The 21,695-nt window shown below is 52.7% G+C and overlaps 1 protein-coding gene across 1 annotated transcript in view; it reads right to left on the bottom strand.

Moving 5' to 3' along the window:
* The window catches only part of DIPK1C (divergent protein kinase domain 1C), a 52,418-nt gene that overhangs the window by 7,206 nt on the left and 23,517 nt on the right, over window positions 1-21,695 (bottom strand). Inside the window, exons 3-4 of the mRNA XM_047698080.1 lie at window positions 10,539-10,926; window positions 721-1,404 (exon numbers count right to left, since the gene is read on the bottom strand). Of these exons, the coding sequence (XP_047554036.1) occupies window positions 721-1,404; window positions 10,539-10,926 (1,072 nt within the window). The remainder of the gene's footprint in view (window positions 1-720; window positions 1,405-10,538; window positions 10,927-21,695) is intronic.

Here is a 21,695-nt window from a genome sequence, read left to right as displayed (position 1 = left end):
CACCTGCATTCGGGCACCTGGGTCACCCCAACAATAATGCGATGCTCGGGTTTAGCCTAGCCGGGGTGAAGCGGGAGGAGGTTATCGAGCAATGAAACATGGAATTCCCTCCGGCTGCTTTCCCAGCACGTTTAATTCCTTGCACACCTGCGTTGCCCAGAGTGGGAGACGGACTTCACCGACCCTCCACAGAACAGCCAGAGCCAGCCACTTCCACGCAGGCAGGTCCTTCCCCGTGCAGAAAGCACCAGAACTCCAGCTGTCCCTCTAGAAGTCTCACCCAGGGAAGGGAAACTAGAACCTGTCCAGGAGGAGTGTATCAGGAAAAGCCTGCCACAGTCCTAGAGCATCGTCCATCAAAGCCCCCAGAGGCCAGCTTTCTCTATCATCCTCTGGAGCTCCGCATCTCCTGAAGACTGCTTTCTGCCCTCAGCAAGAGCTTGCTTTCAAATTAGATCTTTGGAGAAACCAGAAGAGGCACGAGGGAGGACGAAGCTGCTATGGGTGCCTTCGTTATCATTCCCAGTCCTGGGCGGGGCAAGGTGCCTGTGTTCCCCAAAGTCTCTCGTTCACACCCCAAAGGAGGTGCCCTGGCAGGTCTGGCTTGTCCAGGCCAGAAGCTTGCCTAAGGTTGCAGTGCCCCCCACCCCAGGTTTCAGAAACCTGCTCCTAGATGCTCCGGCCCCCACACGACACCCACGCCCTCCCCGTGCCACTCACCGTGTAGTCGCTCCTGATGGCAAAGTTTTCAGGCTTGACGTCGCACAGGTGGAGACGGTGAGAGAAGTCGTCCTCAAAATGGCTCACCATGTCCAGGAAGCTGAGGGCCATGTCGCTGACGGCCTTGGCCTGGCCCCGGCCGCCCCGGGCACCCCCCGCCGCGCCATCAAGGGGGAAGAGGGCCCGGTGGCGGGGGCTGCCGGCGGCCAGGTACTCCACGGCGTAGAAGTGGCCGCAGGAGCCCAGCACGGGCAGGGCGTGCCGGCTCAGGTCCTGCAGCAGGCTGAAGAGGACGAACTCCTCCTGCTGCAGCAGGGACCACAGGCTGGCCAGCTGGCCCCGCCACCGCGGACCGCGCCCGCCTGGCCACAGGGGCCCCAGGCTGCCGCCGGGCAGCTCCAGGCCTAGGGCGTTCTTGACCTCGCCGGCCACCAGCAGCAGCAGCTCAGCCTCCGGGAAGTCCTGGGCGCCCTCATCGGCCGTGTCCTCCAGCAGGCCGAGAGGCGGGAAGCTGGAGAAGGCCTCCTCCTTGGACTTGAGGATGACGGGCCGGCCGCGCCAGTCGGCCTGCAGCACCTTCTTGCCGCTCTCGTAGTACAGGCAGCGCCGGTACAGCAGCTTCCCCGCCACGCACAGGTCCTCACAGAGGTCTCCCACCAGAGCCCCGCCCTCGTAGTCCCGGCACTGGAAGGAAGGGGACAGCGGGTCACAAGGCAGGAGCGGCCGGGCTCATGCCAGGCAGGGGAAGGGAGGAGGCAGGGTCGGTCCCTGTAATCTGTAATCAGCAGTTGAGAGAAACCTCATGGATGTGACCCACACGGGCTGTTTGCGTCAGTGGGTGATTCACTGGAAGTTAGGACTCCTCGCGGCTCAGTCGGTGAAGTGTCTGGCTTCGGCTCAGGTCATGACCTGGGATCCTGGAATCGAGTCCCGCATCAGGCTCCTTGCTCAGCAGGGAGCCTGCTTCTCCCTCTGCCTTTCCTGTTCCCCCTGCTTGTGCTCTCTCTCTCTGACAAATAAATAAATAAAGTCTTTTTTAAAAAATTAAGTGGAGGGGAGCCTGGGTAGCTCAGTGGGTTAAAGCCTCTGCCTTCGGCTCAGGTCATGATCCCAGGGAGCTGGGATCGAGCCCCCATCACGCTCTCTGCTCAGTGGGGAGCCTGCTTCCTCCTCTCTCTCTGCCTACTTGTGATCTCTGCCTGTCAAATAAATAAATAAAATCTTTTTAAAAAATAAGTGGAAGTGCTAAAAGAGTGTCTCATATTTATTACATTATTCAACGAGACCCAGGTCTTCAGAATCGGGACACTGGAGGCGAGACGTGGGTCCCCCCACTGTGCCCCTGTCCAGCCACAAGATGCTGGAAAAAGCCTTCCACCAGCTGGTGACAGTTCCCTCAGCTGTCAGAGACAGGGCTGGCCAGGTCAGTAGTCATCGACGCCGGCCACATGGGCAGGTCGCCCTGGGGAGCTTTGAACCCCCTCATCTAAGAATGGCTAAGTCAGATCTGGGGGGTCCCCTTTGAGCCTTACCTGGGGTCAGAAGAGCCCAGTAACAGCCCTTCCTGCAAGCCTGTTCCCACAGCTGGGTGTCTTTGACACCCAGGGGTGCGGCCTGTAAGGCCAGCAGGTCTGGAAGGATGGCAGGGGTTCGGAGGAGCACCCTGTGCAGGAAATAGAAGAGGCTGCGTGGTCGGTCGTGTCAGCAGGACTGGAGAGAGGCACCAGGGACGCCTTTCAGAACACGGGAGCTATTCTGGAAGCACAGGGCGCCTTTGGTCCCTGGGGGCGGTGAGGATGGGTCAGGAGCCCTCAGATGGCTTTCTCCTAAACTTCAGCGGTTCTCAAAATGGGTTCCACACGAGGCGACCAGCGGCCTCCCCAGCACACCACAGCCATCCTAGAAAGACCGACCAACCAGGCCCTGGCTGGTGGTCCTGCTGGGTTGCAGTCGAAGATGGAGGACAGTATACAGCAAGGTGGAAGACTGTTCCTCTGTTTTTGGTTTTAATCTGTCAGGAAAGCTAACCCCCTAGACCCATCCTTACTAGGAGCTACCTCCATCTGTCCCCTGACAGGTGTGTCTTCCTTCCACATGAGCAGATGCTGACCTCCCTTCCTAGAAGTTCTGCTGCCCAGGAGATGGGGCAGGGTGTCCCCCTCGCTCCCATCAGGTGACAGACAAGGGCCTCCATGTTGTTTCCCTCACTGTCACATGCACAACAAAGTGCCCTGAGTGAACAGCCACAGCTAGAGAGCGGCACCGCGCAGATAGCAGGGGTGGGGCCCAGAGTCACAGGCTGGGATTGTGGCATGGCTGGACGGTGACATCCTGAGCAGACTACGCCCTCCCGCCCCGGCTCTGAGGCTTGGATTCTGTCCCTGCGTCACCAGTCTGCCTCCCTGGCTCGGTTTTCAGACCGGCCGAGTGGGAGAAGCGTGTGGAAACCAGTTATTTATTCAAGTGCGAGGCGTCCCGAGATGCTGCCCCAGAAATGGGCCAGTGACATGCTCCGCAGGGACTCTGGTTGTGCCACGCCGGTCAGCTTTGCTTTGTGAGCTGCTCAAACTCAGACAACATGCTTCCAGGGCCCGGATGGAGGAACAATCCCAAAGGCCCCGAAGATCTGAAATCTACAACGTTTTTGTGACCCGTGGGGCCTCACGTGGTACCAAGCCCCACTGGAGAGTCCTGAGGTGAGTTACTCAGCTCCGTGTGAACTTGTGTACACATGCCACGGAACTGTCCGTCGCTTTGATTACTGGTTCTGTTCCGTATGCAACATGTGAGGTCTATGATCCACATTATTTTTCTAATGCCCAAAAAGGGGGACTTCAAAACCATGCCCTGCTCCAGAGTGTTAGCTAAAGCACTGGGGACCTTTATAAAGACTCTAGGTCAATTGTTCAAAGCACACATCACCAGAATGCTTATTAAAAAGAAATATTCCTGGTTCTTAAAACAAGTATCTGGATTTTGGGGACCATTTTAGGCAATAGCAGTCCACGCCACCTGACCCGATCCTGGGGAACAGCAGTCCACACCATCTGACCCGATCCTGGGGCTTTCTGCTGAAGGACGCTCCTGGGAGCCATCCCTCCTCTGTGGGCTTCCACCTTCGTGTATCACACCTTGGGTGGTGGGTGTGTCGCACTGGCCAAGCACAAGGACACAAGTGACGGAGACCTGTGCACAGTCATAAACGCACCCCGGCACTTGGGAGGGCCAAGCTGGGCTGCCGTTTTTGTCTTTGGAAAACACACGCCCCTGATGGCTCTGTGTTAACAAACACCTAGACACCTGTGTTAAATACACGTGATGCTGTGTTCGTCTTGCCATTTAACCAAACACATGCTGGTAAAATGCCATCCTCTGAATTCCACGGCTTGGAGTCAGGAAATGAGTGTTGAAAGGATCAGGACCCTTTGAGTCACTCACTCTCTGCTTAGAATCACCTCCTTATTACCCCTAGTAAGACATGGCCGCTGACTCGGGCTGCCCCAGACCGCTCTGGATATTCTCAGAGGGGAGGCGGGAATGAAAGTTGAAGTGTTCTCACTATCTGGTGTTTGCAGAGTTCCACATTTCTTTAGTAAACCTAAAAATAATTTTTTTAAAGATTTTATTTATTTATTTGACAGAGAGAGAGAGAGATCACAAGTAGGCAGAGAGGCAGGCAGAGAGAGAGGGGGAAGCAGGCTCCCCACTGAGCAGAGAGCCCGATGCAGGGCTCAATCCCAGGATCCTGAGATCATGACCTGAGCTGAAGGCAGAGGTTTAACCCACTGAGCCACCCAGGTGCCCCTAATTTTTATTTTTAATTTATTTAAAAATTACTTTGAAAATTATTTAAATTATTAAAAATTAAAAATAATTTTTTAAAAGATTTTATTTATTTGTCAGAGAGAGAGGGGAGAGGGTGAGCACAGGCAGACAGAATGGCAGGCAGAGGCAGAGGGAGAAGCAGGCTCCCCGCCAAGCAAGGAGCCCAATGTGGGACTCAATCCCAGGACGCTGGGATCATGACCTGAGCCGAAGGCAGCTGCTTAACCAACTGAGCCACCCAGGTGTCCCAAATTAAAAATAATTTTTAAAAATAATTTTTAAAAAAATTTCCTTATAGAGCCCCAAAATTCCTCTAAGTATGGTACCCCAAATTATTTGATTCAATTTCATAAACATCTCTGGAGTGTTGTCACATTTAGAATTGAATCCAATGTGCTTCTGAATGAAGTACAGAACCTTCTGGTAAGAAGGTGAGTCCTGAGCTGGGAGCTTCAGAATCCCGGGAGAACCCGGAGAGAAGGGAGGAGACGGACAGAGTCCACTGTACTGTGAGCGGTGAGTGTGGAGGGTGTCAGCTACGATGTCCCAGAGCCTTTACTTTCATCCCGAGCTGTGGCCAAAACTGCCACCGGCCAGGAGAGACACCTGCGGGCCGAGGAGACAGCTCCACTCCTCTGGGACCGGAAACGGCCATGGGCAAGGCCTTGTTGCTTCAGCCACCCATGGCCACCTTCAAATCAAGAATGCCACTCTCCCGACTTCACCCAGCCTTGTGTGAGCTCAGCCCCTATCCAACTACAGGCACCAGGCTCAGGAATTCACAACACAGAGCCAGCTGCCTTCCAAAATCATGAGAGCAGAGTATGATCTGTACAGGATCTGTAAACAGCAGGCTTGGCTCTGGGGCAGACTGGGTTTTCCTCCTGGCTCTGCCCCATACAAGCTAGTGGCTTGTTTCCAGGTCTGTAACATGGGATGCACATGGTGTCACAGGAGACCTGTGAAGGTCAACCGAAGCCACAGGTGCAGAGGACCTGGTGGTCTCCACCAGAGAACCTACTTGTCTCCCACCTCTCCAGCCCTGGTCATGAGAGAGGGTGGGAGGGAGACTTCTTCTGGGACAGATGCACCCAAACTCAATTCTGAAAGCCTAATTGCAGTGTGCTTAGCAGATAAGGAGAGAGGGGGCAGTTCCATTGCAGGGAATAAGCCTTGCGAAGGGCCAGAGTTACAAAGCAGCGTGGTGTGTTCAGAGAACGGGATATAGGTTCAGGGTCGTGGAAAGTGAGCGGAAGCACCTGTGCGTGACCTATCAGGCTGTCCTATGAAAAAATGCCATGTCTCTGCCAGATAAAAATGCTTCTACCCTGCAAGGGCCAGATCAACCTTCCCCAGGTGGGAGAGGGAGGGGGGAGGCAGCCCGGTGTCCCCTGGGAATCCTCATCTCCAAGCTCTGCCCGCAGCTCCCAGTCCACCAGATCACGTGCCCCATCCTCTCTCCCACTGGCTCCCCACCACAGTGTTTTCTACAAAACTCTTCTGCATTGATGAAATCGAGTTCAAATCGAATTAAAATCTATACAATTTTGCCCCTGCATGTTCTGACAGCTGTTCCAATCAGGAGTTGCAAGACATTTTGAACAATGGCATAATCATCGAATTGGGCGTAGAGCCTATCAGTTTTGGAGGGGCACGTTATTTGGGGCTGTTTTCCTGAAGCTTGGGGTAGGAGTGGCCTCCCGCAGAGCTGACAACTTCTGGGCTGCAGTGTCAAGCGTCCGGAAGGCCAGGAAGCAGAGTGAGGTGCCCAGGACCCCGGAGGGCCTCCGCTACCTTAGGGGAGGTCTTGGGTTTATGATGTAACTTGTGGTGCCCGAGTCACCCCGCTCGTCATAGGAGGTAGTTGACACTAAGGCAGGGTGTGCACTGTGTGGTTGTTCCAGAGCAGCTGCTCGTCGTCCTTTCTGGTGATGTGCGTTAGCCCTGCGGGTCCTGCTCTCTTACAGAAACCGCAGAATTCAGAGCCGGGGCTCCACCGGCTCCCAGCGCCGCGGGGAATCTGCGAGTTCCTTTGGCATGTCTGTACCTCCTAAAGCCCGAGAAGAATTAACAGCCTTCAAACACCAGTGAACTTAAAGGACAAACTACAGGTCTACAAGCTAATTAAAAACTGCTGTTGTGAGAGCAACGGTGAAATCGTGCAACGACTGAGGTGGCTGCACTTGAACCCGTGGAAGTGGTTTGTCCGCATGAAGTCGGTGTTCAAAGTCCCTTTTCTCTGAACACGACGGGCGCTGCCAGCATGAGGACAGGCACGTCTCTGCCCCCGAATGCGCAGCATACAAACCCCACAGGTATCGCATTTTAAAATAAACTGAAAAATACAAAAGCAAGTTAACGAAGTCTCCTTATCGTTGACGGGCCCTTCCCGGTTGCGAGGACTCTGGATCCGCGTCTGCAGACCCTGTGCGTCCCTACGCCTGCGCCCAGAGCTCCCAGTCCCGTGAGGAACGTCCGAGAGGCCGGTGCTTAGAATCCCTCCAGCTTGTATCGTGGCTCTCAGGCAAAAATAAAACCCGTCCACTCCAGTCAGAGAAACTGTTGCAGGGGTCTCAGAGGTCATGCCCGAGGGCTGGGTTTTCTCCTGCACATTCGTTCTTGTTTTTAAGGAGCTCGAAGTCTCTGCCCCGTTAGCAAGACAGCCCGAGCTAGAATTGCGCTCCTGGGCGGTGAGCTGGGCGCTGCCACGCCTCGGGGCAGTCCGCCTGTCGCTGCGCAAACCTCTTGACCTCTGGATGGCTCAGAAGATACACACTGCAAACACGGCGGGAGCACCAGAGGAACAGAGACATTCCCCGCTGTAAATTCTTTCTGGATGCAGCAGTCCCACTGGGGCCACGGGTTTCTACCACAGCAAAGAAAGCTAAGCCTGTCCTGTGAAAAAGCAATCTGTACTGGAGGCAGCTAAATTAAATTATGTCAAGACCTACATAGCCAAAAGGGAGTTCACCCTTCTGAACAATGGAGCACGTGGGAATATTCCGGGGATGCTTTGAAAAGGATACACTATGGGAGGATGAAGAATACCCAGTAGGTACTTGGGGTTTTTAGTATTGAGGAAGCCACCTGTTGTCACAGAGTCTCTGCTGTCCCACTGCTCAGGGTCCCAGAGAGGTCCCAGAGAGGGTCCTACTCTGCAGGACGCACTAAGTGCGTGAATCGGGAAAAGTTACTCTACGTCTCTGGGGCTCAGTTTTGCCATCTGTGAAGTGAGGCGAGTCCAAGCAGATCCCTCGCACAGAGGATGAAATGAACTAATACAAAGAAAGCCCCGGGGCCTGCCCAGAGCAAGCCCAGTGGGGACCCACAGCAACACCTCTCTGCTGCTGTGTGCAGTGCTCTACCCACAGAGCAGGAGCCAGGCTCAGTGATGCTCCCCAGCCTGGGACAGCCTCCGACACAGCTCACGAGGAAAGGAGGGCTCTAGAAACCTCACAGGGGAGCTGAAGAGGGCTTACAGATGTCTTGATTATGAGATGTGCTGAAAAACCACAGCAGAGGAGCACAGCAGTCTGACTCAAAAACTCCAAAGCTAGAGGACCCAGGGCTCAACTCCTTGGAACAACTCCAGTTGGCTCTTCCAACTCTCCCCTCTCCCAGCGCCAAGAAGTGCGCTGAGCTCCCTGGGCAGGAGGGGGGCCGCCTGGGGGTGCCAGCAGGCCGACTCCCAGCTTCTGGAACTCTGCACCTTCGTCTCCAGAATCGCCCACCGGCCAGCCAGGGCACCTGCCACACTGCGGGCCTGGGACACCAGCAAGAGGGCAGGACTCCCCTGGCTCTGGCAGGAAGGGAGAGGGCTCCCTCTGGCTCAGCAGCAGTGCACCCCTTCTGTGCTTGGTATTCAGACGGAAAGCTAATGAGGGTCTGGAGAGCAGTCAGAAGAATAACGGCCAGTTTTCTTGTTAAGGACAAAAGCCAGGCAGAATGAATTGAAAGTGCCTAGGCGCCTGGAGACAGAGGGCCGATTCAGCGTGAGTCCTGGGCGGCCACAATGCCAGCCTCTGCAGGCAGCCAGGGCCCAGCAGAGTCTGGGTGGCTGAGACGGTGGCGCCGTTCAAACCCTGTTCTAGTTCAGAGTGCCCTGGGGCCCAGGGAGCCAGGGTGCTGGGCGGGGCTAACACCCACAAATCCCGAATGGAGAAGGTAGACAGGGACGAAGCAAGGAGAGAGGGAGAGCGAGCCAAGCCCTGAGCATGGGTGAGAAAAAAATGGCCTCGAACAGGATGCCCAGGTGACGTTCCCTGAAAAATCATTTTGCTGGGACAACGTTAGATGAACTTCAGGAAGACAGACAGAGAAAGTATTTCTGATTGTTCCTTGGGCAGGAGGTGAGACCAGCAGCCTTCAGAAACAGAGCCCGTATCTCCAGCTTCATGTCAGATTAAACCAACCCCAACTGGCTGCCATTAAGGATATATCGGTAGAGCCTCTAACCAGAATTGGTTTTAATTTATGAGCTGGAATGCTGGGGAAGTTATGATTAGCAATTACCTAAATTATATTGGGCCATATAATTTCCATTAGTTTTTTTCCCACTTAACCAAAGATAAATAATTGAAAACAGCATTTTCGTTTTAATGTAAAAGATTATTGTATTATTTTTGTAAACAGGTCTTCCACTCTGGAATGGGGGAATTCTTTATGTTCATTTAAGTAGTCAATCAGTCCCCCAAAAACAGAGTCTGTGAAAAAAGAAGAGTCTGTGAAAAAAGCCTTGTGAAAGAAATTTTTATACGGGTTACTGAGAAAGCTGATGAGTTGTTGCAAGTTAAAGAAAACTTGCTAGAAGGTCAGTGTAACGGTCCATTATGGTGGATAATGGTGACTGACAGACACGATGGAGGGAATCAGTGATGAGGGTTCCACCTGCACCATGAGCAATAAACGATCAGACTCAGTTAGAGAATATGATTTCTTTGAGTTTGTATATTTCACTCACTTCTTTAGTTTTTCCAATTTCTTAGGCTACGAAATTTTGAAAACTTTCAGTCTCAAATCCCCCACCCATATGTAAGCAATTGGACTGTAAACTTCCCATGCGTTTTTGGAAGATTTCTTAGAAAATAGATCATCTTTCATGAGAAATGCTTAGATAGATGGTCACTGTTTTAGGAAGTGAACAATAGCTTAAAAAACCAAAGGGGCAGCCTTTGCCTGCTGTCCTCACCTTTTCAGCTTTCCTTCCGGGACCTCTCCCTTTTTCCAAGTCTTCCTAACGCCCATAATCTTCCGGACCAAACGGAGAGACTGAGGAGCAGCCAACGTTTGGAAGGGATGGATAAGCATCTGGGGCCCGGTGCACACCACAGCGGCCTGCCCAGCCAGCTAGGACAGCTCAGCCCCACGCTTGTTAGGACACCGCTGTCTGGACCCCACGAGGGGGTCTGCCGGGGTCTGCTCTCCTGAGCGCAGGGGGCCCGGGTCTCACAAACCGCGCCCAGGAGAGCCACGGCTTTGGGGCGCAGGGAGACAGGGGCCCTACCAGCCCTCTGCGTTGGGCTCCGCGAGAGGCACCCAGGTTGGAATCACACAGCAGCCGCCGAGCGAGAGAACCCGAGAAGCAGAGGCGTGGTCCCCGCTGGCCCCGAGCCTCGCCACCCGTCCGCGCCCTCGCCAGCGCCTGCAGCCCGACCGCAGCACACCGGACGCCGGCACCGAGGGGCTGTCGGGAGACCCGGAGCGGATCTGCAAACTTTCCGAGCGCGGGCTCAGGGGCGGCAGGAGAGCAGTTGGGCAGGAGCACTATCTTGGGACAAAGGACCAATTTTGGCGAACCGGGAGAGACGCCTCCGCGCGCCCGCAGACTCTCGGGCAGAGACGGGTCGTACGCACCGGGCCTTCCACGCACCGTGTCGGGACAGCTCCCCCCCCCCAACCCCCGGGGACCACGACCGAGCCCGACTGCCCCGCTCCCGGGTCCCGAAGAGGGTGTCCCGCCCCAGGCCCCCGGGGAGTGCGGCCGCGGGACCTACCAGCGCGGCCAGGATGCGCCGGCTCTTCTCATCCGTGCAGCGCTCGGAGAGGACGCCCGGGTGCGCGCGGAGCAGCAGTGCGGCCGCCAGCACCCAGCCCGCGGTCCACGCCGCGCAGACCAGCAGCGCGCCCCGCCCGCACCGCCCGCGCCGCCCGCACCGCCCGCACCGCCCGGGCGGGCTCCGCGCCATGACCCGCCGCCCGCTCCCGGCGCTCCCGGGGCGGCTCTGCGGCTCGGCCGGGCCCGGCGGGGGAGGGGGCGCGGGGGAGAGGCCGCGCGAGGGGTGGGGGAGGCCCGGCCGCCAGGCTGCCAGCGCCCGGCCCGTCTTGCGGGTGGGGTGGGGTGGGGTGGGGTGGAGTGTCCGCGGGCCACAGCCTGCGCGCCCTCTGGGGCGCCGGGGGAAGGGGGGTCCGCTTGCGGCTCCGGGGGTCCGCGCGCTGCTCGCCCTGCTCTGCCCACCGCACCCCGACACCTTTCCACTTCTTTTTTTTTTGCACCTTTTTTGCAAGAAGACCAGTTCCCCTTTTAAACAGAATCCGCAGAACCCGCGTAGATTCAAACTCCCCCGGTTCCGACCCCTGGTTCCTCTGCGGACACATCTTTAATGCAGACAAGATCTACCCCCTGCTCTGGCGGCCGCTCAGTGCCCACACTCTTTTTACAGAGCAGCCCCCACCCCCACCCCGGGCCAGAGCCCTGGTTGCTCTCCTCTGCAGCTGCACCCCGCACTCCGCATTTACCCCTCTGCTGGAGTCCTCCCTCTCTCCCCTGCAAGTTGGGTTTCCTTCGGGTTCTTCCCGGGGGTGAGCACACAGGAGCGGGCCTAGAGCCAAGGGCTGGGACGGTCGGGACATCTTAGCGATCCCTGCCCTCCTTTCCCAGGCAGCGTCCGCATCCCACCGCTGTGGTCCAGGGTGCCAAAAAACCCTGGGGCGTCCTTTACGGGAACAGAGTGCCACACTCTTTAAACGTTTCCACTTAGCCCTGGTTAGGAGAAAGCAAGCGTTCACTCAATGTGTCTAAATTGTATTTCTGTATATTTGTAACATCATCTGGAGGGCATGCTTCCTTGTTCCAATCCCAGTCCTTACATAAAATAGGGGGGCGCCTCCACCAAAGAGCGGTCTCTGGTTCTTGCCAGCCCTCTCCACCCCACCCGGAGCTGCTCCTCCATTGCCTGAAAGCCTTTCTCCCCCAGGGAGAGAGTCCGGGGTGGGTGGTGTCCTAGGAGGTGAACTGTCACAGCGGCAGGCCTCTGAAAGCTGCCCCCTACCCCACCCCGTGGCTCACGCATTCCCTTTAAAAAGCTTGTTCCAAGCCTATTCCGTGCCAGCCCAAAGCCATGGCCCTCCTGCCTGCTCTCTGTCTGAATTTCCATTCCTGAGTGTAGGAATCACAGGAACTACTCCGGCCCGATCAAGCATTCTGATAATCCTTAGCAAACTGGCTTCTTAACCTTGCCTATTCTGCAGCTCACCGTTGAACCTTCATGGCTGGGTGGGAGAAGCCTCTAGGAATTGGGAAACATCAAATTAACAAACACTGAAGGAGCCTGTGGGGACAGGGCCTATATTCCCTGATGCAGCAGACACTCAGACCGGGTCCACAGCAGTGATGGCTGCTGCGGCGCCTTCTGAATGACCAGTTCTTCCACTTCCCAGGGCACCCCCGAGCAGAAGCACTACGGGGAGCATTTTGGTAAGCTGGCCCTGTCGGAACTTGGTTGTCTCATTTCAAAATGGTTGTGGAGCCCAGAGAGCATCCACGGGTTTTGCTTGAAAATCTTGATGGTGTAAAGTTGATCCCTATTCCCCTGATTTGGGGGGTCTGGGACAGGAATAGGAAGAAGAATGAGGTAAAGACGTGTGAACACTTACCCTGTACAACCTAGGAATAAAAATCACAGACCTTGAAGTCAGAGTTAACAACATTAGGATTTGCAAGTCAGCGTTTACTTTCCTAAGTTTTTAAAAAAATGCCAATCGGGGCACCTGGGTGGCTCAGTGGATTAAGCCGCTGCTTTCGGCTCAGGTCATGATCTGAGGGTCCTGGGATCGAGTCCCGCATCGGGCTCTCTGCTCAGCGGGGTGCCTGCTTCCCTCTCTCTCTCTCTGCCTGCCTCTCCGTCTACTTGTGATCTCTCTCTGTCAAATAAATAAATAAAATCTTTAAAAAAAATGCCAATCACACTTCTTTTGGCATTTTATAAAGAAAAAAACAGAAGAACAAAATTATAACCCCCCAATAAAGAGATCCTTTAAATATTCAGCATTGTTTGGACACAGATGTTACAGTGCTCTCTAGACCAAAATAAAGTCCTCAGAAGGCAGAACCTTGCAGGCTGCTGTCCTGCTGCGCGGTTTGCGCACTGTGCAAAGCCAAGTGACGAGGCGGATGGGGCTGAGGCCCACCAGAGCTCCACTCACCAAACCCTTTTTCCCAGGGGGCCCCATGGAGGGGTGCCTTTTTGAATTCCCTGTCCCAAGGGGGCATTTTTGGGTATTCACACAAAGGTGACTTACAGGCCAGCTATGACCTGGATACTAAAGATCGTCCCCCGGAGCTACAAACACACAAACAAACAAACAAATGTGTAATTGCATGAGCAGCAGAACATGAAGCTTTGGCTTCACAAACAAAGAAAAACAAGTTAGGTCTCATCTCCCAGAGACCTGCCGGCTGCATGTTGGTGGCTCAGCAGGGCTCTGCAATTGTGCTGCATGATTCACAATGACTGGCAGCCTTCGTGGGCCAGGAGGAAGGGGGTGGGCGGAGCTGGGGAGTGGCTTGGCCCAGTGCCTGCTTCACATCAGGTTGATTTCAATAGGCTTTGACTCCCTAAAAAAAAAAAAAAAATTATATGAGACCCAAGAACTACTTCCTCCTACTCCCTTACCCAAACTTTGGAAACGAGTCATAATATTAGAAGTGGCTGGGCCCAGAGATCCCTTCAGCCAAGCTGTGTTCATGCAGAAATTCACAGAAATTCCTCTGTCTTGAAGGAGATGAAAATTTTGCTCTGCACCCCACCCCCGCCTCCGCCAAAGCAAAAGTCCTCAAGCAGAGGGGAGGCCCCTGTGTTCTAGAGTCCAGGACCCATGCTCCGGGCCCCAGCATCAGGCACACAGAGCTGAGGAAATACACTATGTGATCAGGGTTTGTTTGTTTTAATTAAGCACTTAGACTAGACCGGGCCATTCAGTTATTTCTTCTGTTAGACTACAGGCCACTTGAGGAGAAGCACGGTCTTATTTTATGTGGTAATCCCAGCCCCTGATCGGGTACCTGATACAAAGGGTTATCTGCTGAAGAAGTGAGTGAAAGGTCAGAAAACGTTGAGCCCCCTTTGGAATTTTTCTGGAGAAAGAGCTTTTAACACATAAATATTTCTTTCTGATTTCCCCGAGGCTAAATTGAGCAACCCAGACACATCACAGGGCTAGGAATATGTTTGAACATATCTTCTGGGTTCTGAACTCGTCTACTGGCAGTTGAACTTGTCACTAAGAAAAGAGCATGAACACTTCACTTATAGGCCATGACGGGGAAGAGAAAGGTAAAATGCTGTGTTTCCTGACTTTGATTATACAAGATAAATAGGTTTCTTAGCGTAGGATTCTGCTACATTTGCACATACATTGAGCTTGTAAAAATATTTTTCTTTCTCAAAGGACTTGGATAATGACAAATATGCCTGTTTTTAATACACTGCTTGACATATTCACATGCATTCGCTTGTACGATGCTCCAAGCAGCCTGGCAGGTGAATGGAGTGAAGGTCACTATCTAATACTTCACAGGAAAGGGCATGAGCTCTTTCACGGGCTCTCTTAGTGCTGGGCGCATGTTAGAGGCTTCTAGACTTGATCTTCTGATTCCTGTTTCGATATCGGAATAGCCACTCTACAAGTGAGAGTGTAAAATTTCTCTGTGTATCACCATTACTTGTTGACATGTCATGCCGCCGGCCAAGAAAGTTTCAAATGTTTGTCATCTTCAACAGTCATTAGCAAAAGTTATCCCTGGAACAAGATTTCCTATGATCTGTTTCCCATCCCAGCAGTGGTTGCCGTGTTGGCCCCATGGCGAACTACAGAAAAGGCGACGCCACCTTGCAGAAGGTGGCGTGTTCCAGTCACTTGTGAACCTGTTGTCAGGTGAGAGAAGGTCAGCCTGAAGAAAAGAGTGGATCGTCAAACTTCCCACCCCACTCAAGGAGAATCTCTCTTCCAACACATTGGCACTTCAGACGGGTTAACTACACCATCATTTGGACTTGACCATATCCGTGTTCTTATCCTGCTCTTGTCTGAAGCGATCGGCCCTACTTTACAAATGTGAGCTGGGTTTGGGGAGGAAGGAGAAGTGATCCCGTGTCTGGGCCAGCCTGGGTTGGGGATCAGGGTTTAAGTCTCTCTGGGAATCCTCTGCAACCAGAGGTCAGCGCCCCAGGACGTGGGGGACGGAAGTTAGGACGGTAAAAAGGAAGGCACGGCTTCGTGTGCAGTCTTGCCTCGCGTCCTCAGATCATCTGGTTTACGAAGCTCAGCACTCATTTACCCTGACTTGAGAGAATCCAACATTCTGGAAGGAGCTGGGCAAAGTGGAGGCTTCAGGATGTCCCTTACAACACACGTGAGAACAGCAACAAGTTGGATGTAACCCGCTGTGTATAGTAGGGATTGTTTACGTACACCTCCATCTCCCCTAAGTGGACGATGTGTGCCGCCATCGGAAACTGGGATGTGAAGTCTGTTTGATCGGAGAGCGGTCACAGGAGAATTTGTCATTTTCCCTCCCCTGTCATCACTCACTCCATGTCTCCTCGGGGAATCACGCCCTCTCCCACTCAGTCCCTGGGCTTGATCTCCACTGACAGTGGGGGGAGGGGGGGTGGGCTTGAGACAGAGCCTGCTGATGAGGGCAGCACATTCCCCAGCCAGCCGGCAGGAGCCCCAACAGGCCACTGAGAGCCAAGGGGATGCAGTCCTTGTTGGAACTGGTGGGAGAGAGGGGGCTCCTTTCCCTGGAGATGCAGGCACCAGGGACCACGGCAGAAAGAATCTGTGGGAGAATAAGGCCAGCATCCAGGAAGGATGGTGGAGGGCTGCCTTTGAGCACCTGCCTTTCAGTTTCCCAGTCCATAAATTTCCCAGTCCATAAGATCTGCAGGGCGGGTTGGTTTTCTGTCATTTGCAATGGAAAGAGCCTGAACCAGTACAGACGCTCACAATACATCTGAGTGAAGAAGCAAGTTTCAGAACATTACATCCCATCCAAGGCTTTCTTTTTTTAAATGCATATCATATATTTTTCATGTCCACCAAAACTTATGGAAAGAGACATCAAATCATTAACAGTGTTATCTCCAGGATGGAGGAAGGGCAGGGGATTGCCTTTTATTTTTTACATCAAATTTCTAATTTGATTTTAGGCAACACACATTATTTGAAGAGACAGTAAAAAAGCATTGTTATTTAAAGAGATGAATTACTGGAGGAGAGGCAAGCCCCAGAGCTCTGGTGTCTGTAGCTTCTGGTCTCATCAGCAGCTATGATGCTAGACATCTGAGAGGTGCAGCCCTGGGCTACCCTGAGTCACTCTCTGAGCGCTAGTTCTTCTTCTGAGATCTTACAGCCTTGCTCATATTTCTGTGATAACGCTTAATGTGGTAGGAGCACTTTCATTCATCCTTTGGGGGAACAATTACGTTACAACACAAAATTCTCTGCATGGCGATATGCTGCGTCTCCGCCCATCCCTGTGCCCCTCAGACCACTCAGGTCCCCTAGGGACCCCCTGCCAGAAGACGGGTCTGCAGCTCTTGGTGCCAAACCTATGCTGATTCCAGGAGCACTTGCTAGGTGTTGAACTCCAAGCGTACCCAGGGACCCTGAAAGGACTTGATTGTGCACCACAGTGACAGAGGGGCAGCTGGCCAAGCCATGGGATTATATAACGTTTTCTCTCTTTCATTTTTGTCATCTTGTGGTTTTCCTCGTTAGTATAGTGGTGAGTATCCCCGCCTGTCATTTTTGTCATCTTCCAGGGGCCAGAGAAAATCTCTCATCATCTTCCCAGAAACTCGGGATGATGGCTCCTGCCCGTAGGAAGAGGGCACACACTCTCCATTCTCAGGACAGGCAGCTCCTAGACCAGACCTCCTCCACCTCACGTGCTCTCAGATTGCTGGGTTCCAGTCCGCACCATTCGTTTTTAACAGATCTATGGAGGCATAATTGACATGCCATAAAATTTCCCGAGTTTTAGGTAGATAATTCAATGACTTCTAGCAAATTTACAGTCATGCATGCGTCACCACGTCGAGTTCGGAACATGTCTATCACCCAGGAAAGATCTCTCTTGCCCATCTACGTTCGCTGCCTGTTCCCATCCTCAGCCCCAGGCGACCACAAATCTCCATAAATCTGCCTCCGCTGATGTGTTTCTTTCCAAACATTTCATATAAATAGAACTGCATCGCAAGGGTCTTTCCCACCTAGCTTCTTTTCACGTAATTCAGTGTTTCTGAGGTTCCTCTATGTTGTGAACGTATCGGTACTTCATTCCCTTTGTATTTGTGGACAGTTTCCCGTTCTATAGCTCTTCATCAGTCGATGGACATCTGCATTGTTTCTGCTTTTTGGCTACTATGAACGATGTGGTTGTGAACATTTATGTGTATGTCCTCTTGTGGACCTATGTTTTCATTTTACTTGAACACCTAAGCATGGCTTCGGTGGGTCTTATGGTAAATTTACGCTTAGCTTAAGAAACTACCAAATTGTTGTTTAGAACAGGTGCCTTGTTATATTCCCATCAGCGATGTGCAAGGGTTCCAGTTTCTCCCGTCCTGGCCAACTGTCCTTGCACTGGTGCTAGCCGTCTCTGTGGTTGTAACAGGGCATTTCATTGTGACTTTAAAGTGAATTCCTTTAATCTAGACTCTTCATTTTCCTTTTCAAGGACCAGAAGTGGCCTACAGTGGAGGTGACTGCACCTTCATTGTCCTGCAAGTAGTCCTTTGATGATAGAATCACATTTTGGAACCGGAGTCCAGGTCCTCTTTTCTGGGAGGCACTGCCTGGCTTGTGGTTGTGGAAAGAGCCCACCTGAGAAGGGAAACCAGAGCTTGTCCTGGATTTGTGAGTGGCTTCGAAGAGAAAATGGAGCACTGTTTCTTTGCAGGTGCTGCACAAATTCAGCTCTGGGGAACACAGGCACGCAGTGTGTTCTTTGGCCTTAGAACACCAGCGATGTTGGTCAAGGTCAGTGAACTGAAAACGGACAGACAACTCTGTTATTCCCTGTGCTGTCTTGAATGTAGCATATCCGGAAGCACTCACCGCAGTCTTCGCTGAGCTCTTCTGCCGACGCCTTTGTTGTTTGCTAAGGCTGGCCGGAAAGCTCCACGTGAGATGAGTCACTGAGCTCCTCGCAGGGCTCGCTTTGGTTCACAAGCCTCTGGGGTTCCCTAATGACCTACAGTTGCGCCACATTTTTTGGGACAAACTTTAGGAAATGTTGAGCCTTTTCTGGCCTCTCCTCTCACGTTTTCACTTTGACTCAAGACACAGCTGCTTGTTTGGGATCTCCCCCCAGGGGAGGGGGGGAAGGGAGTCACTGGTTCTTCCTGCTCCCGCCCCGCACGCTTGCCCCAGCGACCCCGACACACAGCACTGTCTTCAAGAGAGCACGTGTGAGAGATCCCTGTCGAGCCCACTGCATTCACGTGGAAGCGCCTTCCAGGGAAAAAATGTCTCATGCTATTTGGCACGGAGATGCTCACATGAGGGTCCTTAGCAAAGGGGGACGTTCCAGAATTTGTTATTTCCCCGCGCGTCTTTGCAGAGAGCGGTGCTCCACCGCGAAGCCAGCGTGGAGGGTCCCAGCTCTGAGCGCGGCCCAAGTAAGTGGGTGTCTGTCACCCCAGATGAAAGCAGAAGGCTCCCGGAGCTCCCTGATGGGTCTAAGCTGTTAAAACCAGAGAAGCTGAAATGCCGTGGCTGTGGCTGCTTTGCCAAAGAAACGTCCTGAATGTACTGGTAATCGTGGCGTTAGGCTCTGCTGCTGAGGGTCACTCCGTGTCAGCAGAGAAGCCCGGGTGTCCCATCACCCCCATGAATCCCGGCTCTCCAGGCACTGCTGACGGCTAGCAGGGGCTTTGCATTATTGCATAGACAGGGTGGTGCCGTCCGAGCCCCGCTCCCCAAAGAGCATAGGCCAGCCTCTGCTCGTCTCCTGTAACTTCCACCTTCTCTGTTCCGGACGCTCTTCTGGGTGCCTCAAAGCCGATGATGTCACCGCCCATCCCGTAACCTCCTACGCCAGGAACCCAGGGTGACCTGTGGTCCTGCCCGTCTCTCACACCCAACACTGGATTTTTTTTTTTTTTTAAACCAGACTGTTCTGTGGAAGAGCTTTAGGTTCCCAGCAAGGGTTTCCCGCCCCTGCACAACCTCACTCTTTGCCCCTGCGCCAAGCAGCACGTTGGTTCCACTGGATGGACCTCCATGGGCACTTCAGGGCCACCCAGAGCCCGTGTCTACGTGAGGGCTCCCTCTCAGTGCTGTGCGTTCCGCAGGTCTGGACGAATGGACAAATGATGACATGTATCCAACGCTACGGCATCAAACAGAGTATTTACACTGCCCTAAAAATCCTGCGTGCCACATCTCTTCATCCCTCCCTCTCCCCAACCTTGGCAGCCCCCGATCGTTTCACTGTCTCCGTCGTGTTGCCTTTTCCAGAACGCCGTAGAGTGGGAAGCATACTGTTCGTAGCCTTTTCTTAGTGATTTCTTTCCGTACTCCACATTTAAAATTCCGCCCTGTCTATCCATGGCTAGGTTGCTCTTTTTTGTTTTTTTTCTTAACGCTGATTAATATTCCATTGTCTTGGGGCACCTGGGTGGCTCAGTGGGTTAAAGCCTCTGCCTTCAGCTCGGGTCATGATCCCAGAGTCCTGGGATCAAGCCCCGCATCGGGCTCTCTGCTCAGCAGGAAGCCTGCTTCCCTCTCTCTCTCTCTGCCTGCCTCTCTGCCTACTTGTGATCTCTGTCAAATAAATAAATAAAATCTTTAAAAAAATATCCCATTGTCTGGACGGACCCCAGTTTCTTTATTCATTTGCCTATGGGTCCTCCTCCCTGTCCCCACCCTGCCACTGGCTACACACCTTTCTGTGGCACCTGTGTGGTTGCATGTGTAATTTACAAATCTGGGTCTTCCACAAACATAGGGATTTCTTGAGGGAGAAGCAGTGTTGTGTGTCCTGCATTCCTCGGCTTCCAGCCCACGGCTCCGAGCAGGTCCTCAGATGTCAGAGGGGAGAGGTCCCAGCAGCTCCTCTCGATGACCCCAACCTTGAGATTCAGAATCAGATGAATTTTTATAAACTTGTGGAAGACAAGCTCCCAAAGATGCTAAAGGGAAATGAAGCAGTTTCAGAAGTTGGCTAAAGAATTAGAGCATTGTTTCTACACCGTTGCTGCTGGTACTTTTGGCACAGACACAACACAGAAACAAGAAACTTCCTCATTGTTTAAGGTCTCCTCTTCATATCCCACTACCAGCTACAATTTTTACAGAACTAAAAAGAGCTTCTAAAGGGCCAGTAAAAGGATCCACGAGATGCCTCATTAAACCTGCAGGCACTTCAATAAGCCCTCAGGATATTTCTGGCACCGAATCAATGACAAACGGACGAGATACTTCAGAATAAACTCTGAAAATGGCTCATACATACACGGATAGCATCATGCATTTTTCTTTGGTGATACTAATTTTTAATAATAAGACAAGTGTCTGAAAGATATAGAATTCCCCTTTAGAAAATAGGATTTTTTTTATTGTGGTTAAATATAGAACATAAAATTTGCCATCTTAACCATGTTTGGGCACGCAGTTCAGTGGCACTAGGTGCATTCACGCTGTTCTGCAACCTTCCCCAACGCCAAGTCTCCAGAACTTCCCGTCTTCCCAAACTAAAACTCTGTCCCTGTTAGACACTAACATCTCCCCGCCCCCCAGCCCCTGGCAACCACTAGCCCGCATTCTGTCGCTGTTAAGGTTGACTAATTGAGGTACCCCATAAATAGAATCATTCAATTTTTGTCCTTTTGTGTCTGTCTTATTTCACTTCTGTCCTCAAGATTTAGCCATCTGGTAGCACATGTCAGAATTTCCTTCCTTATTAAGGCTCTATAAGCTTTTGCGGTGCGGAATAGACCACACCTGACTTACCCATTCATCTGTCTGTCGACACCTGGGTGGAGTCTACCTTTCGGGTCTCAGGAATGATGCTGCTGTGAACAAGTGTGTAGGTAGAACTGCTTGAGTCTCGGCTAGAATACAGGATTGCTAATAAAGAGAAATCCTCAGCAATCATGAAAGACAGCCTTCTGGTAAAGCATGATTGCCTCTGTGAAGTCAGAAAATGGACTCCGTAAAGCATGGAGCATGGCTGTTCTGAGTGCAACTAACATCAACCAGTGGTGTTTTCTTAAAAAGTTACAAAAACTGTATTTTACACTTGCCAAGGTACAGGATTACTCAGGATGAAAATCTCCTATGACGAATGCCAGTCAATGCAAGCAATCAAGTAATTCTAGCCCAAATAAAAGTTGCCTCTCATCCCCGCGGGCCAGTTACCTCCACATGGCCCTCACCTAACTCCCCCATGGCCAGCCTTCCTCCCACGCTCCCCAGTCTCCCTTTCTGACCTCGCTGCCAGGCTCTTCTCCTTCCATCATGTAAGTTTTCCCTTATTCACTCACTCCTCCTGCCAAACGCACTTATCCTCTTCCTTTGCAGATTGCAGTCCTAACGGGAAAGGTTTGCTGAGCAGTCTATAAGCCTTCCATGCCCTTTGACAATGCTGTTGTAGATCGGAAACTCCAAGAGGGCGGGGAAGCTGGTTTTACCTGCTCTGAGCTGGGGAACTGCCCCCCATGTCCTGCTCCTCTGCAAGCAGGGATGGAGGGGGACATCTCTGAGGGGGGTCCCGGACCCCCATGAGCCAGTGTCCCTGTCCTCTCACCAGGTGGTCACATCACAGATTTCCAGGTGCTATCTTTTCGGTGTTTTTTCACAGCATGTAGCATTCTCAGTCCCTGCTCCTGACGTTTTTGGCAACTCTCACAGCTTAGTCACTT

Source organism: Lutra lutra, chromosome 12 (assembly GCF_902655055.1).
Source record: "Lutra lutra chromosome 12, mLutLut1.2, whole genome shotgun sequence".
NCBI classification, from domain to species: domain Eukaryota; kingdom Metazoa; phylum Chordata; class Mammalia; order Carnivora; family Mustelidae; genus Lutra; species Lutra lutra.
This window is presented reverse-complemented; position numbering and strand designations above follow the sequence as displayed.